Source organism: Amphiura filiformis, chromosome 13 (assembly GCF_039555335.1).
Source record: "Amphiura filiformis chromosome 13, Afil_fr2py, whole genome shotgun sequence".
Classification (NCBI taxonomy): domain Eukaryota; kingdom Metazoa; phylum Echinodermata; class Ophiuroidea; order Amphilepidida; family Amphiuridae; genus Amphiura; species Amphiura filiformis.
The window spans coordinates 60,000,022-60,017,930 of NC_092640.1; the positions used below are offsets into that span (position 1 = coordinate 60,000,022).

Here is a 17,909-nt window from a genome sequence, read left to right on the forward strand (position 1 = left end):
TAAAAGGAATAAATATTCAAATACTTTAGAATAACAGCATCTATACCATGTATACTTTTTGTGTCTTTAGAACATAAATATACAGTTTTCATCGATTTGGAAACTTATTGGGTTACTTGCATTGTTTCCTTTCTGAAAATGTATACTTTTATGTTGCCATCATTACTTTTAAAGAAACAATGCAAAACATGAACAAAATGTTGTGAACCTGTGTGCACCTACTCAGGTAACACGCTCAGTATATTTGATCAAACACTTCCAATACATTTTGAGACCGGTGTATGGTGGCGCTGATCAGGTTCTTTAAAGAAAATTCGGACTAGCGGACCTTATTTAGAATTCGGACTAGCTGGCCTTATTTATCATTCGGACTAGCGAACCTTATATAAAATTCGGACTAGCGGACCTTATTTAAAATTCGGACTAGAGCACCTTTTTTGATTCGGATTAGCGAACCTGATTAACAATTCGGACTAGCGAACCTTTTAATAAATTCGGACTAGCGAACCTTCGGACTAGCGAACCTTCGGACTAGCGAACCTTTTTTTTCGGACTAGCGAACCTTTTTGCAAATTCGGACTAGCGACCGTCACGTCCTCCATTAAATACGTGTTCGGACTAGCGAACCGTTGGACTAGCGAACCTTCGGACTAGCGGTCCTTCGGACTAGCGGGTACTCGCCGTATGTTTAGGGGAAAGCTTATTCCAAGCTGGGCATGCATATGTTGCAATGAGTCGTATCAGAACAATAAATGGCTTGTCAATTTTCAATTTATGTCCAAAAAGAATCTATGCTGATGCAAAAGTACTTCAAGAACATAATCGGTGGAAAGCAATAATCTGAACATGTAATGTCCTTAAAACGAAAATAAAAACAATTGCAGAATATATGAAAATTCTCAAATTTATTGTAAACAAATATACAAAAAGTGAGCAAAATACAGAACTTACAGAAATACACTTTATTAAAGGTGTAACTAAATTAATCAATAATGATATCCATAAAGAACTTGATATTCTTATTATAAAAAATATATGATTTATTACAAATATTCGGTGATATGTGATAATGATTTTTCAATATTATTTTTGTGTGTAATATTGTAAAAGAACTTGATTATTACAAGTAATCAACGATATTCAATGATATATAGCCTACATTATATAAATATACAATGTTGATGCAGCATTGATTTCCTTTTTATTCATGATATGAAGAGTTTGTTTAAAAAAGGCATTAAGCCCAATAGCTGCCTTGTGTCACATTTTTCTGGTATATTTTTACAATTTTTAAAGTTTAAATGACATTTAACGATTGGAATGGACATGTTTGTAACTCCAGCTTATTCTTTAACTATTTTTAATATCATTTTGTCCCCTAAAATTCTCCAATGCAAGGTTTAAAAATGGTTGCCATTGATCCTTATTGGACTTATGCCTTTTGGAACCAAAAACATTAATTTTCTTTTATATTTATTGTTTTCTTCTTCGCGCGTGTGGGAGGTTAAAGAGATTTGCAATTAATTTTTTAAAGATAACCAAAAAATTGTTATTACTATTCTACTGCTCCAATGTTATTAGATTTGCAAGGTTACTGTTACTCTTAGGAATATCTTCAAATAAAAAATTCCACAAAGCAGCCTTTGGACTTAAGGCCTTTAGGAACCAAACTCTTCATAATTACATTATATAGTATACAAAGTTGTTGACAAATATTCAGTGATATGTGATAAAGATTTCCTAATAATACTTATTTATTATTGTAAAGGAACTTGATAAATATTAATTTGAAATCATAAAACTAATCAACTGGACTTAATTTTATTTTGAGAGGCTACGGTATCGCACCTTATCCTAGGTGCACGTGACTTAACCCTTGCTTATTGAAATCTAGGATCTTCAATAAGTAACATGTACTTTAAGCAAGTTGCAAATAAAGCAAGTTAAATAATATTATTAAAATGTCAACTGTCTATATTTTGTGTTTTACAATAAAGTCAATACTACCCATAAGTGGCACCTTCACCTATACAAAATGCTGATACAATTCAAATTTCCCATAAAGCACAATCATTATCCCTTCAATAAAATGCCTTCCACCTAAACTAATTACAAGACCTCTACTACATTGGAGCTGGCTTTCCCTTTTAAAGGGAATTTTTATTTCTTCCTGATCCTTTTCTTTTTCTATATAATACAACACTAATAACGTTGATGCAATTTACTTTTTTAATTTTCATCATCTCATCGCATTGTATCGCGTCACGTACTAGATGGCAGTGTTAAATTCAACGCCAAAAAGCATGCAATATCCGAAAATCGTGCACTGTAAATTTCAGTATCAGTAATCAGTGGCATAAGCTTCATATTATAACAACTCTTTTGTTATTCTCAAAATTTCTCAAAATTCTCAATTCTCAAAATCCGCCATCCTCCATTCGGGTTTACCAGATAGCCGCTGTACAGGGCGTTTTAAAAGAGCTGTACCATCGAAAAATTACTTTTGAGTGTTTTATTGACACAATGACAAAAACGGGATAGTGTTACAATTGTGTTTGGTTCAATAATTAAATTCTAAATTTTTCGATGGTATAGTTCTTTCGGAGTCATATGTCTAGAAGTATGGCTGAAACAAACAAAACATAAAGAATTAAACAAGTTGTGTGGTTTTGTTTGACATCTTACGGATTTCATTGATTTTATTTTCTCATAGATCAAAACTCTACTCCTAAAGTATATGAACTATAATTTCCCACGGATTTACAGTAGTACAAATTGATGAACTCACTGACTCCACACTATTCGTAGTGTGTAGAACATGAATAATAACTAATTCTAGTAGATTTTAGCCTATTTCGGTAATGATCGAGGTCCAAAAGCCCTTTAACCTATCCAAAGGCTCCAAGATTGTTTGGAATGCCAACATTCCGTGCCTCAAATTTGGTTATGAGCCGGGCTCATTTTGAGCTCAGTCAAAAATACTGACTATATTTAGGTATCTTGAGCCTTAAACAATTTGGATTTGTTTTTTTAGATCAGAGTAGAAAATAATGTACACTTACATTTTGCAGCCCATATCCACTTGGATTATAACCATAGGCAGCGGTGAACAGATCAGTGTTTCCTGCAGAAGCTATTGCAGCTGCAGTAGGGGTACTTGATATAGCGGCTGCACGGGACGCTGCGGTTCTTCTGGACACAAAATAACAGAACCCCACAGCAGCGATAGTACTGATCAATCCTCCCATGACAACAGCTACAACTATGCCAGCTATGGCACCTCCTCCAAGACCTGTACAAAAATATTGCGAGAAATTTGATATTGTATTTGGTCGTACCTCCTGATCCCTTCGATAACTCTCCTTTCATTTAAAAGTAACATAACATCTAATTATATCGTATCATTCACTGTGCCGATAATATAGTAAACGCTGGCGTTTCCAGCCTTATTTAAATTACATCAATCTGTTTATACCATCGATATATCCAGGGCCAGGCTAGATCTTTTAAGCTATCATCCCCTTAGGGATGAAATCAAAATTCGACCAGCGGTCAATTGCCGGTTTCCATTGTTTAGAACAGAACGGAACCGGCGGTCAACCGCCGCGCCGGCTCATCCCTTAGCACTGATAATTCCATGTGCCGATTTCACAAAACCTCTACATGTAGTGTACAATGCTTACGACTTGAACTTGATACAGGTGTGAGGCTGGGAATTTCTCTCGGTGAGAGGTGGATTTTTGGTCTCAATTTATGGGCGCATTAGATGAAAATTTGTATTTAAAAACAAGTAATTAGATACGTAATGAAAAAAAGTTGTCATTTAGTTGAAAATATTTGGCCTTTTGGTGACAAATCCAAGCAGTAAAATCAAAAGAGGTGCCATAGCACAATCGTACGTTTGCCTTAATAGGTTTATACGTAACACTGTGGATACTTTACAATACGTACAATAAAAGAAGGCCCTTCATTATTTCCTGAACATTGAAATGACGCGTATGTAGGGCTGTTAAGTCCAGTTCCCCCTGACAAATGTGACCCTGTACAAAAATGAAAGAGAAAATCGGGAAGACAAAGGAAAAGAAAAGGGTCAAGGAGCCCGTTTCCACAAATATTCACCCGAGCATAGTGTTAAATACCAAATGTTTGCACGCTACACTGGCACATTGTCCAAATAAAGTAGTTTTTGGAAGCCTAAAGACTAAAACCGCTGTAAGTATATAAACATCTCAAAAAAAGTAACTAACCCCCCTTAACTAATGACCATTATTCAAAAACTACTACAAATCTGTAAAATGCGTTGGAAGCAGAATGTATTTCTGCACATTTTGACACCTCATTTGCAGCAATTGACTAAATATTGACGTCACAGCGTACATTTAAATCAATGTAACCCAAGATTTAAAAGTTGCAGTAAGTTGTATTGATTTTGTATTCAGTGTAATGGAAGGAAATCTGTGTAATGATATCTGAGTGTTTTTGTATTTCAAATCTGAACCTCACTACATTAAATTGACCGGTGTTTTATTGTTTTCTGGGCTATCGTATCAAATGAGGTGTCACAATGCGCAGAAATAAATTCTGCTTCCAACGCATTTTACAGATTTGTAATACAACAGCCCCTTTTGAACAATGGCCGATATTTAAGGGGGGTTAGTTACTTTTTTTGAGATGTTTATATCCCACCGATATTACCGGGTCAGAATGATGCAACCGGGAAATCCTTTTCGTCTTTTCTCCGAATTGTTTATTTTTTCCCTCACCAAGAAAGCTGGTCACGCCCCTGGTTGTTATCTCATCATTCAATCCTTTATAAAGAGGTGAAAGCTTTCCTAGTGGCTCAGCATTGAACATAAATCGTCGGTCACAACACATAGTGGCGTACGTGAAGGACAAAATACGTCTCCGAGCAAAACGTTTTTGAAGGATATGCTACACGTAACGGAGTCGATACTCCTCCACTGTTATCTCTCAGTGGCCCGATTCATTTGAAATTGAAGTTTAAGGTTCAAACTATTAAACTGTATCTTTAATAGTTAACAAAGAATAACTATTATAGGATTGTACTTAGCTCTAAATCTATACGCCACTATGTGAAACGGAAAATTTGGAAAATCACTCTACGCCACTATGTGTTGCGACCGACGAAATGTAATCAACTCTGAATTGAATAAGATAAAAAAGTACCTGAATCTGTGTCAATATCATTGTCGACAATGGTGACGATGGTCTGTGCTTGAGATATGCTACCAAAGTCGTCACGAGTCAGAATCAAGGTAAAAGTCTCATCAGACTCAACCTCTGCATCATCGGTGATTCTTATTGGAACGGTGTGACTTGACAAACCAGCCGGTATGGTGATAGTAAGAGAATCTATTTGGAAGTCACTATTCTCTGCAGGGGTTACAACAAGTCCTGAAAAAATGGAAGAAAGAATGTAACATTGTTACATGTGAAATGCAACATTTATAGGACAAAATTGTGCTGGATATTTTAATATTTTTGAAATCACTTACTTATTGAAGCAGGTCCGTTTCCTATCTTAGTGATAAGAATACTGGAATCGGTTGCACCTTCGTCAAAGGTGTATGCGTCTTGGGCCCATCCTACCACAGCTGTTATTAAAAACAAGAAATTGTTTTCATTTGATTCTATTTTGACTAGAATTGACTAGGAAATATTGGAGTGTAAAATTAATTTTTTGATTTAATAATTTTGTCTTTGTTTTCTCATTCATATCATTGATATATCTCCCAATCATTTACAGTTGGGTATATCAAATCATACATAAAATATAACAAAGCATTCTGTGCGTTTTTTGTTTCTCTATTTGAGATGAGGCATTTTTGTACGATCCTCAACATCCGGTTTTATAGCCGCGTTCATCAACTCACATCATCACGGCACTTGTAAACAAACCGTGATCGAGTTTGATTGACAGATGACGTCAGACGCAAACTAGTCTTTTTTATTTCTGTCTTCTAGTATAGTCATTAGCTTGTAATTATTTATGAATGTTTTTGAACTTACTGTCGTCATCTGTAATGGTGATTGTAGCAATGTTATCGGCACCTATGACAATATCTTGTCCATTAGTGATAGTCAGTGTGAAGCTTTCAGAAGATTCCACATCTGTGTCTTCAAGAATTTGAACCTCCCCACAAGCCTCGGCACTGCCTCGGGTAAAAGTGATCGTCGTCAAGGGCTCAAAATCACTGTTTAGATCTGCGGTTTCTTTACTGGACGTTATGCCTGATATTCAAAATGTAAGTAATAAAGACACGTACTCGTTTTATTATAGCGAAATATAAACTGAACCCGTTTATAAGACTGTCTTGAAAAAATGAAGCTGGCGTATATTATAACATCGACTGCAAGTGCAATGTCGTATCTAAATATTTCTTCATCACACCAGCGCATGTTGTTGTGATAGAAAATGTGGTTTCATTGTCAGTTAATATACTTGCATCCTAAAATTTAGGAACAAGGCAATTGAGATAAATTTTGCTAAACTACAACATACTTTTGCATTTTTGGAACAATCATACACGTGCTAATGAAACCATGCTTATTCTCTAAGCCAATTGCTTAATATTGGTCTTCATGGATAATTTGTTCTAAGATTATTTCACCGTAGAGTGATTAATGAGTGATTAATGACATCGACTGCAAGTGCAATGTCGTATCTAAATATTTCTTCATCACACCAGCGCATGTTGTTGTGATAGAAAATGTGGTTTCATTGTCAGTAAATATACTTGCCAACTATTTTCTCATCTGAAAGAATGTCCCCGGACCCAGTTCTAGTTAAGCATACTCTCAGTCTTGTTTGGTCCTCTTCAATGGAAAACTCCGTCTGCTTCCACGCATATCGAGCTGGAATAGATCATGTATCAAAGCCAAAGAAACAACATTAGTAACATGCACACGTTTTATTATCAAAATATTTGGACATTAAAAGCTTAAATGTTAGAGTACAATGGACAAATTACAAGAATACAAATCATAAATAGATAATCCACTTACATCCTAAAATTTAGGAACATGGCTATTGCGACAAACTTTGCTCAACTACAACATCTTTTTTACATTTTGGAACAGGCATACGTCCGCAATTACGTTGTCACAATACGAATACGAGTTCACAAATTTACGTATTTACTACGTGGATGACTTTATACGACGTTGTAACAACGTAAAATTGTTGGCTGGGTTGTAAGTACTTTATTATCACGCAAATGACGCGAATAAAGGGTGCAGTTTTATCCTTCACATGCAAATAATATGTCCTCGGCAGTAAAAACATTTAATAATGGGTTCGGCTGCGCCTCACCCTTTATAGTTACATTTTTACTCCCTCTGACACATTATTTGGGTTTAAAAGATAATACATTGCCCTTTATTTCTTAGTCTTCGTATATAATAATGTTCTGAGGTTGTTTTCAGCGTAGAGTGATTAATAAATCCGGTGTGTTTCATTATTGTATGGAAAAAAATGTATTACCATCATTGTCGACGATAATCACGGTAAAAGTAAACGGGTCAGCTCGGTTTCCTTCAGGATAAAGTGGATCCCGAAGGGTAAGAGTAAAAACTTCATCACTTTCTGTGTCAAAATCATCATGTGTCGATATAGTAATGCTTTCCCTATCATCAGATCTGACAAAGGTTACTGAAGATACGTCGTCGTTATTTGGAGCGGGTGCAATGCTGAAATCAGTGGCTGTATTAGCAGTTATTCCATGGATGACAATATCTGTAAACCATGAAATCGAATCGTTTTTACATGATTTTTAAAAGAGTTGTTCATAAACTATATTTATGGCTCAAAAATGAATTGTTAACCAACATTTTAGAGAATACTTTTATTCACCAAGAAATTGAAATACATATTACATGGGTTGGTTTACGTTTTAGTAAATCAAATATTCTTTTGTCCCGTTTGAGCATTTCAATTGTACTAGGTTTTGATTTTTGTTTCTGTATTTGGATGAACATCTAACCGATCAAAATAATTTGCCTCCAGCAAACAAAAACGAAGCCGCCGAAGGCTGACCTGTTTCCACAGAAGAGGGTTCACACTTTCTCAGACTAATCAATGAGACTTGCAAACCAAATTTTGGAAGTTACATTAGAAAATCTAAAAAAACCCTGAAAAGTCCCAATGTTTTAAAAGAATTATACACATAAATTAAAAGTATTGCAACATCTTTGAATAAAGAAGAATACCAATACGGCAATGTCCGACGTCGGTTCATTAAAACATTTCAATATTTCACCTTAAATTTGTCGCCTTTCTTTTTGTTTTATTCAAAAAATCCAATCGCAAATATTTTCTCCATGTATTTTACTCACCAAGGTTTTTTGATTGTTCTGTTCCCAATCGTAAGATGTCAATGGTTCTTGATTCGCCCTCTGGTATAGATATAGCTGCATCATTATTGACCAGGTTAAACCAGAACCGGGCTGAAAAATAAATACGTGATACAAAAGTTTAGCATTATGTTGTAAGAACATTAAAGATATAGTTAATTTTGATCTGGCAGCAGGTCACCACATTCATGAACATAATGTATGAAACTCTACAGATTAAAGTAGTTAGTGTTAAAATATTCATAGAAGCACCTTTTACTTTTTACTGTCAATCACATTTGACAGGGAAAGCCTTTAATTACTGAAGTGCAATTGAACAGTACGCCTTTCAGTAAGACTCTTATTAAGATGCCCCAAGACCTCCCATATACTACTCATCCCATTTTAAGTACCAGGACAGCCTACTCTGTATCACTGCATCTGCGTTGCAGTGAGTTGCATTACCCGCATTGTAGTCTCTTCCAAAAATACTGCATTAAGTTGCAGTATGACAATAAAGTTAAATTTGTTTTATCAGGATTTGCAGTGCGTTGTGCCCGCGGCGTTGTATTGAGTTGCGAGTTGTGTTTTGTACGGGTAAACGAGGACCATCAGCAGTAGACTAAACTTTAATCAGCTCGTAATCGGCGGGCCTTATAACATCTCGCCATAGGTATTACAATTATTAATTGAAGTCCTATACTTCGTCTACTTTCTTTAACACGCAAAATATAGTCCAGGCAGATCAACTATGTCACTCTTAACGCGGGTCTACTTTTCGGCGTAGTGGTAAAAGCCCGGGGGGGGGGGCACTCCCTATCTGAAATGGCAGGGATGTGCCTCGGCCATGTTAAAAGTAGGGGGCATTCAGGTCAAATGTACAATTACAAAAATATGGGGTCATTCAGTACACAACCTAAAAAAAATGGGGTCATTCAGTATGAAACTTTGAAAAAAGGGTGGTCATTGGGGTAACAAAAAGTAAAATGGGAGTCATTGAGTACAGGATTGCCAAAAGAGTATCATTAAGTACACATAAATCAGTGCCAAACTGCGTAAAAACAACTTGGCCACCTTGGAAATGTGAAAAATATCATTATTTCTGGAGGAGAACACAAATACCACCTAAATTTGGGAATTAAAAAGGGGGTCATTGGGTATAGCAGGAAATAGAAAAAGGGGGTCATTGAGTACATGAATTTTTTTAAAGGGGGTCATTGGGTAATAGGTAGGACCATAACATAAAAAAGGGGGTCATTGGGTACAAGCCGGTTTGAAAAAGGGGTCTATCCCGAGGCACATGATGCATATCTGTCATGGAAGTGCCCCCCGGGGGTAAAAGGTGGTTACGCGCTGATCAAAGTATATACCGGTACCTCGTTATTTTCTTTACGCGAGCAAACATATGACCATTAGTTATGAGGTGCTATGCTATTTATTAAACCTGAAACTAACCATGTACTAACATGTATTTGATTGACAGTGAATTGTATTGTGAATCATTATACAACAATACCTTTAATAGTATGCCCATGACTTACAGTCATTATCTTGCAGAATAACAGATGCTGTCGTTATGTCCCCAGGTTTACTGCATCCATTGGCAGGTGTCAATGTTCCAAGAGACACTTGAAATATCTCAGTGTCTTCATAAACATCATCCTCCTTGAGACTCACACTTCCAAATTCGGTATCGTCATTGGTAGATGCTTCAAAGTCGACCACAACTGGTGTATTGTTGTAGTCAAAAGAAGTTGCTGTGTTATCTGCAAAATTAAGTTCTGTGAAAAAAAGACAACGAGGAATTTAGACAATTTATGATGTCATAGTTTAATAATGCTGCAACTCAAAATGGAATGGTTGATTTTAGGTAAAAGAGGGCGTGGACATACCTGCACTTCCTGGTTGCATGACGCCTTGTCCCGTGCGTCGAATACCGATGTTAACTGCCCCATCTCCTTCAGCTACGTAGTACGTATCATACTCAAACGAGAACATAACACCTTCAAAGAGAATGGTAAGATTGATACGTAAAGTTTAGTACACGAACCTCATTATTTCGGTCATATTTTATCGCACAAAACATAATTGTTCTCTGTCCACATGATTTATAAACTTGAGCACAAGAAGGCGAAAATGTCACAATTACATGATCTGGTGAAACTGATTTGCACAACTATCGAATACAGAAAATATTCTTCAGTTCATCAATGTAAACACCATATTTTTTCTCGAAGACGCTAACCCCTGACTGTTCCCAATCTGTCTCGGTATTCAAATGGGCCCAATGGAAATACGCTTTAGGCCTTCTTGTATTATTCAGGGTTGTCAAAAACCCGAACAAATCAATTAAAAAACGTTCATTAGGTTTATAAAAACTCATAATATAGATTTCATCTGGTTAAAACTGTGGTTCGTAGTTAGGCCGAAAACTAAAAAAAAAGTTTGCTAGATAGACAGAAAAATAAAATTGATTCGCTTGTCCCAAAGTTAGTGTTCGGATTAGGTTAGGGAGGCGTAAGATTATGGAACCTTAGGACTAGTGGAACTAAACCTGATTGACAAGCGTGCAACCATGTAAATGTATGGACTTAACTGGAGGGCGTGTTATGAAATGTCTTTACATTATTATATTAAGCACTATTTTACATTAATATAATATTTCATACCATCATTATCATTGATCGTTACAGTTGCGCAAGTCTGTACGCCAGTTGTTCCGCCTTTAATATCAGTCAGGATTACTCTGAATGTTTCCGACGGTTCGCATAGATCATCGTCAAGTATGGTAACAGGAAACTGCTTGACTGTGCCGTCATTTTCACCTTGTGAGAATGAGATTCGATTGCTTTCATCGGGTGGATACGGAACTGCTACGAAGTCACTTGTAGTAGCTGTTATACCCTCAGTATAGTAGCCTAACGGAAGAAAACATTAGTACACATTGATGTAAGTGGCATATAACAGGTCTCATAAATGACCAGTGCCCGGACCAGTGGCGGCACTACAACTATATTTCTTGCCTCTCCCCACTTTTAAGGCCTGAGGAAAAATATTCAAAAGGATGATCAAGAGAAAGTCGAGATAGACTGTAGGATTTATAAGAGTGTGTGTGTGTGTGAGAGAGAGAGAGCACACCAGGAGAGTGTGTCCTGTGATAGTGAGTAGTGACGCCTTTGAAAATTTCATATGATGAGGAGGAAGTCCATACCCAGCAAACACAAAACGTTTTCGACATCATTCGCAAAAGGTTATAAAAGGTTGTCAGAAAACGTTTAAATGTCGGGTTATATAAAGGGTATATTAAGAGTATAAAACGTTTGCATAACCTTAAAAAACATTTTGTGATAATCTACTGCTCAGCAAATAAAAATGTTTTACAGAAAACGTTTAAATGTCGGGTTATATAAAGGGTATAAAAACGTTTTAATAACATTCCAAAAACATTCTTGAGAACTTGATACAAAACATTCTAAACAGAATGTTATTTTGGAGTTGAAAAATATTTTTCGAATAAAAATGTTTGCCCAAAATATTTTCAATAACGTTTGAAAAACGTTTTCATGACATTTATATAACCCGACATTTAAATGTTATTCAAAGGTTTGAAAAAAACATTTTAAGAACATTTCTGTGTTTGCTGGGTTCAAATATTTTAAAATAATGTTATTTAAGTATTGACACAATATTTGGCAAAAATGTTTGCAAAAATAGTTTACAATAACATTTTTGAAAACATTTAAAAATATTGTTGTAGTGTGTTTTCATACAAAACGTTTTAAAACGTTATCATAACCTTTATATAACCCGACATTTTAATGTTATTAAAACGTTTTTACCTAAACCAAAAGCCAAAATATAACTTATTTAAAACGTTTTTAAAACGTTTTTGTGTTTGCTGGGTAATTAGTTTCTCCATGTTTTGCTACAATACGTCTTACCAGCTCCGAGAAATCATGCTCACGAGTTTTGATTGATGCAAATAAACTACCTAATTAACATATATATTTTGCTACGAACGTTTTTAAAAGATCGCCAATTGCCACCCGTCCACCAAGTCTTACTATCGTGATCGTAAACTCGGACTGAAACCAGGAAACATTAAAAATTAAACCACAATACCTCCTGTTGTGCAGCTTTCCGTTAGCCCTGTGCGATTAGTTGTAATCATTATGCTGCCATCATTTTCATCAACTTCAAAATGTGACTGAGAAAACTGTAATCTGGCTTGAACCAAATGTGAAACTGCAAAAATGCAACATTGAACAAAATTTTTTGTCCATATTAGTATTAATATTTTCAACAAAATATTTTTACCATGCCATATGTACAAGTAATAATTGAATGTGCGTAATATCAAAAGCTTCTACAAGTGAAAGTTGGCAAAAGAAGAAATAACAATAACTAGACATGCTGTGATCACAGATCACGAAGACAGTCAGTTATGCCATCTCTGTCCCATATGAACAAGGGCACGAATACTCCCAAGACAATGGCTAATGTCAAAGCACGTGCACAAGAGCCACTATCGTGCTACTTTATTTATGAGAGAAGAACAGTTCAATAATTTTATATTTGGTATCAGAATGAAATGACTCTATAAACTTTGACCTCAAATCTGTGAACACATCGGATAAATAAAATACACTGGCTAATGTCAGGTGAAACCACATTTTTACGCATATGACCCCGATGTGACCTTGACCCATGTCATGTGAACATGAGATATAGATACTGAATAATGACAATGCATATTCGGAAGTGGTATCACAGAGTTATGTTGCACGTACGTGTAGAAAACGTGGTATTTTAGATGTAATTCGCCTCATACCAGAAATGACCCCTTCGTGGCCTTTCATCTCAAATAATGAACACCCCGATGACCTTGGCTAATGTCAATGTCAATGTATGTGTGCAAATACATAATATTGCTATCATGTTATTTGTCGCAGAAGAGGCATTTTGAAGGTACTCAGTCTCAGAACAGAAACCCAGATAACATGCATATATTGGCCCAATGTTGGTTTTCGAACGGCAATCTTGGCCTCGGCATTATTTTGCTGGCCATATTGGACCAATCGTGGCTTTCCATTGGTAATCTTCATATTGGCATCACTGTGGCAGCCTAAATTGGTCCAATGATATATTGGTTGTGAACAGCTGCCAACAATCGTGATGCTATTGGCCCAATATCGGGCCACCAGTTCGTGCTGACCCATATTGGGCTAATCTTGGCTTTCAATTGACAATTTTTACATTGGCATCATGTTGGCAGCCAATATAGGTTATCACAGCAATTTCGGTAAAAAATTGGGTAACAATTGGGTAACAAATAATGATTGTGAAGAGTACTAGTATTTGGAGGACCTCTAAATCATAAATATTATACTAAGTTGAAACAATAGGAAACCAAACCACGGATGATAAAACGCAGGGCAAACGCTATTTAACACCACGGATTACATATTTGTAAGGAAATACACAAGAATTTTCGGCACTTTTATTTCTAAGACCATACTTTTAAAGATAATTTCTTAAAGTACGTGTCACCATGCTATCAAATACACTTGCTGGCTATTCAACACCACGGTGATGAGTCGTATAGTGTACCTCTCTTACTGCGAAGCGGCAAGAGATGATACATTCCCGTCGAATAACGTCCAATAAATTGCAATAATCCATTGCATCAATATTGCTTGGCCCAATACTAAAATTACATATTGTTAAACCATTGGCAGCCAATTGTTTGCCAATTAGAAATAGGTACAGGCCCAATGTTGGTTCAATGTCTGTGACAAGGTTTGGGCACGCTGGGGCCAACATTGGCCCAAGCCCAATTTTGGACCAATCTTGGGCCCGTGAGCAAATTATATTGGTGTGATATCAGCAACCAATGTTGGGCCATTATGGAACATACGTTGGGCCACCATTGGACCAATATCGCCATGTTATCTGGGAATGACCCCTAAATGACGTTTAACCCCAAATCTGTGAGCACCTCATAGACACTGGCTAATTGTCATGTATGTGTGCAATTAAGTAGCATTATCGTACTATATTATTTGTGGGAGAAGGGTCATTTTGGAGGTATTCAGTCTCAGCGAAAATGACCTCTTAATGACCGTTGACCCCAAATTTGTGAGCACCCCATAGACACTGGATAATGTAAATGCATATGTGCAAGAGACGTTAATGCTAATCGTTGTTTGTGGGGAAAGATACAGTTTGTGCTGAAACATTTTACCCTTATGATATCTGGGTAATCTTTAACCAATGATTGTGATTGTATGATCACGAACAGTTCTGCTTGTGACCAAGTTTGGTCAAAATTGATGAATGAGAAGTGTTGACAGAAGAAAAAAAGAAAGGAGAAACGACATAATAACAGAACAGTGACATGAATTACCTTCTTTGCCGTAAATGTGTAGTTCGCAAGCCCAAATTAATCCAGACGAAGACTTGGTAAGAGTCAAATATTGGCCGTAGATACCCGGGTCGCATGGCTTACCCGGATAGGGATCCGTGGACCCGAAAATGTTTGCATTAGAACTTGAACTTATTGTATCTCCGGTATTGTAACAAAGTTGGTTGGCAGGTGAACCTATAGTCGGGCAAGAACCAACAAAGATGTCCATGTCGTCTAAAGCAATGACTGAAATGAAGTGAAAGTAGCCTTGGTTAAAATAGGAGGTCTTCAGTGTTAATAATATACATAAAGGGTTAACAAATGCACGTTTCGTGCACAACTAACAAGTTCATCCAGCGTCTCTGAAATGATACACAATCTAGAGAGTCGCTGGAGTCAGACGTACCGAAGTCCGGTTGTGTACCATATACCAAGAGGCTTTTTAAGAGACTCATGACCCTAGCAACATATTAAATATTAGCCAGACCCAAACCAGCACTCGTAGATCAACCAGACAGCCTTCAGGCCACTTCATCTTTAACAGAATTAGAACTAATGCCTATCTGCAGTCCCTATAGATGCGTTGACTATTCCCAGAGGCCTAAGATTCCATCTTACACGCCAAATCCATTTTAGATGAGCAACTTCCTACATCACTATCCCAACGTGATGCAACATAGATAAAAAAAATTCCTTTAAAAAAGGAATGGGGCGCCCAATGTTAGCTTGGGCGTGATATGGTGAATACCATGGTGTTTAGATTTGGTATTATAATGATTTTTTCTAGGGAAGAGTAGAAGATGATCAAATGCAAGAGAAATGTGTTTGATTGGGGAAGGTGTATGACAGGACTGTTTTGGATGAAATAAATTGAATCGGAAAGCTTGCAAATTATCACCCAGCACTTATTATTGTGTAAGAATCAAATATCACACGGCTCACTGTAAAAGCTGGTCAGAGAAGGTGGTCAGAAAAAGGTGGTCAGGTTATGGAAATTCCCTTTGCAAAGTATGAAAGGTAAGAAATTGCTGCATAGTAAGACTGCGGCGTGCTAGAATTACACTGTAGGACTGACTGTAGAACACCTCTCGCTCGTAGGACTACACAGTAAAAGAATCCCACTGTAGGACTATACTGACTGTAGGACTACTTTATGTCACCCCACCTTTTTAGGACAACAAAATAAAAAATAAAAAACCCTACACCATAAGCCCGTAGGACTGTACGGTAAAACATGTCTACCAGCAGGTTACTTTTAAGTCACCCCACCTTTGTAGGACTACACAACAAAAAAAAGACCTCCACCATAGGACTTTACGGTAAAATAACATTGAATCACCACTCATGCATTGAGGTCAAAACCATTATGTATTAATAAGATCAGGCGGCGAGTGGCATGATTAAGCCGGCAACTTGTGAAACCGCCCGGCCGTATGGCATTTTCCATAATACTCGGTTAGTTTTGTGGGGTTCATTATCGAACCCCAACGGTTTTAGCTTGTATTTATATTATTTATTAACATATGCCTATTTGTTTGTGATATTTCAAGCGTTTTAAAATTTCAAAATAATCCCATTCAATTACACGGTTGACGATTTTGCTTACCGTCTGGGGTTTACTTCTCTTATCTTAGGTTTATGTTCCTTATTTAGGGTTAAGGCGGCTTATTTGGGGTTGGGACTGGTTTATCTGAGGTGTACGTCCCTTATCTGGGGTTACGGCGCCTTATCGGGGTTTAGACTGCCATATCTGAGTTTACGTCTCTTATCTGGGGTTAAGGCGCCTTATCTTGGGTTTAGATGTCTTATCTGAGGTTGACGGCCCTTATCTGGGGTTAACGACCCTTATCTAGAGTTAAGGCACCTTATGTGGGGTTTAGATGCCTTATCTTAGGATTATGTTCCTCATTTAGGGTTAAAGCGCCTTATTTGGGGTTAAGACTGCTTTATCGGCGGTCTACGTCCCTTATCTGGGGTTACGGCGCATTATCTGGGGTTTAGATGCCTTATCTGGGTTTAGACTGCGATATGCTAAGGTTAAAGCATCTTAGCCACAGGTAAGGAACGTAAACCCAGGATAAGGCCGTCTAAAACACATGTAAGGCGCCTTATCCCTAGATAAGGAATGTAAACCCAAGATAAGGCAGTTTAAACCCCATATAAGGCACACGAACCCCAGATAAGGCGGAAATGACACACTTATGCTTCTGCTCTCATTCAAAAATCACATTTACGCTCTACCAAATAGGGGCCATCTTGGATTTCTGGGCAAAAATTACGTTATAACGTCAAATTGATGTCAGATTCGGATTTCTTGGGGTCGACTTACCGGAAAAAGTGTCTTTGTGCACGATTTTAGGTAATCTGGTTCAAAACTTATTTTTTTTTTTTGGCGCCGGCGGCCACCATCTTGGATTTCTGGGTAAATATGAGTTCGTAATGTCAAAGTAATGTCAAATTTGAAATCCTTGTTGTCGACTTATCCAAAAAGTGTCTTTGTACACGATTTTAGGTCCTCTTGTTCAAAACTAAATTTTTCAAGATGGACCATCTTGGATTTCTGGGTGAAAATGATGCCGTAATGTCAAACTAATGTCAGAATCGGAATCCTTGTACTCGACATATCCGAAAAAGTGTCTTTGTCCATGATTATAGGTGCTCTGGTTCAAAACTTAAATTTTCAAAATGATGGCGGCGGCCATTTTGATTTTGGCCTCTAGCGAAAAATGCCGGGATTTTCGCGAGGGACATGGTGGCTATTTTTTTCTAAATGGTCCATAGAAGTCGAATCAATCGTCAAACCTTACTAGCCAGAGAGTGGTCACCAAATTGAACTTTTTCCCTAACTAAGTAAATCTAGCAAGACTGAAATTAGAAGCTTTTCACAAAGTCATGTTAATAAGGTGCCCCTGCCGTTGCGGGCGCCCCATAACACTTGTAACAACGCTGTCAGGTCAGGGCCGTCATAATTTCCAGATTACTTTACTCAATTGGCATGTAATCAAACGGCATGCGAAAACTATATAAAACAGAGATAAAAAAAATTTATAGAGCAAATCTCAGTGACCATGCTTCACCATTACTTGCTGATTTCCACTGGTTATCATACCACTTAACATGGTTAATAAATGTGTTTGCCTACAAATGTTTC

General features: G+C 37.0%; 1 protein-coding gene across 1 annotated transcript in view; it reads right to left on the reverse strand.

Moving 5' to 3' along the window:
* Positions 1–1,009: 1,009 nt before the first annotated feature.
* Positions 1,010–17,909, reverse strand: part of LOC140168594 (uncharacterized) — a 46,722-nt gene continuing 29,822 nt past the window's right edge. The window contains exons 8-20 of the mRNA XM_072191997.1: positions 14,759–15,004; positions 12,475–12,597; positions 11,022–11,270; positions 10,245–10,355; positions 9,894–10,133; positions 8,356–8,466; positions 7,505–7,756; positions 6,763–6,876; positions 6,031–6,252; positions 5,517–5,615; positions 5,188–5,415; positions 3,063–3,292; positions 1,010–2,626 (exon numbers count right to left, since the gene is read on the reverse strand). Of these exons, the coding sequence (XP_072048098.1) occupies positions 2,615–2,626; positions 3,063–3,292; positions 5,188–5,415; positions 5,517–5,615; positions 6,031–6,252; positions 6,763–6,876; positions 7,505–7,756; positions 8,356–8,466; positions 9,894–10,133; positions 10,245–10,355; positions 11,022–11,270; positions 12,475–12,597; positions 14,759–15,004 (2,237 nt within the window). The 3' untranslated portion in view covers positions 1,010–2,614. The remainder of the gene's footprint in view (positions 2,627–3,062; positions 3,293–5,187; positions 5,416–5,516; positions 5,616–6,030; positions 6,253–6,762; positions 6,877–7,504; positions 7,757–8,355; positions 8,467–9,893; positions 10,134–10,244; positions 10,356–11,021; positions 11,271–12,474; positions 12,598–14,758; positions 15,005–17,909) is intronic.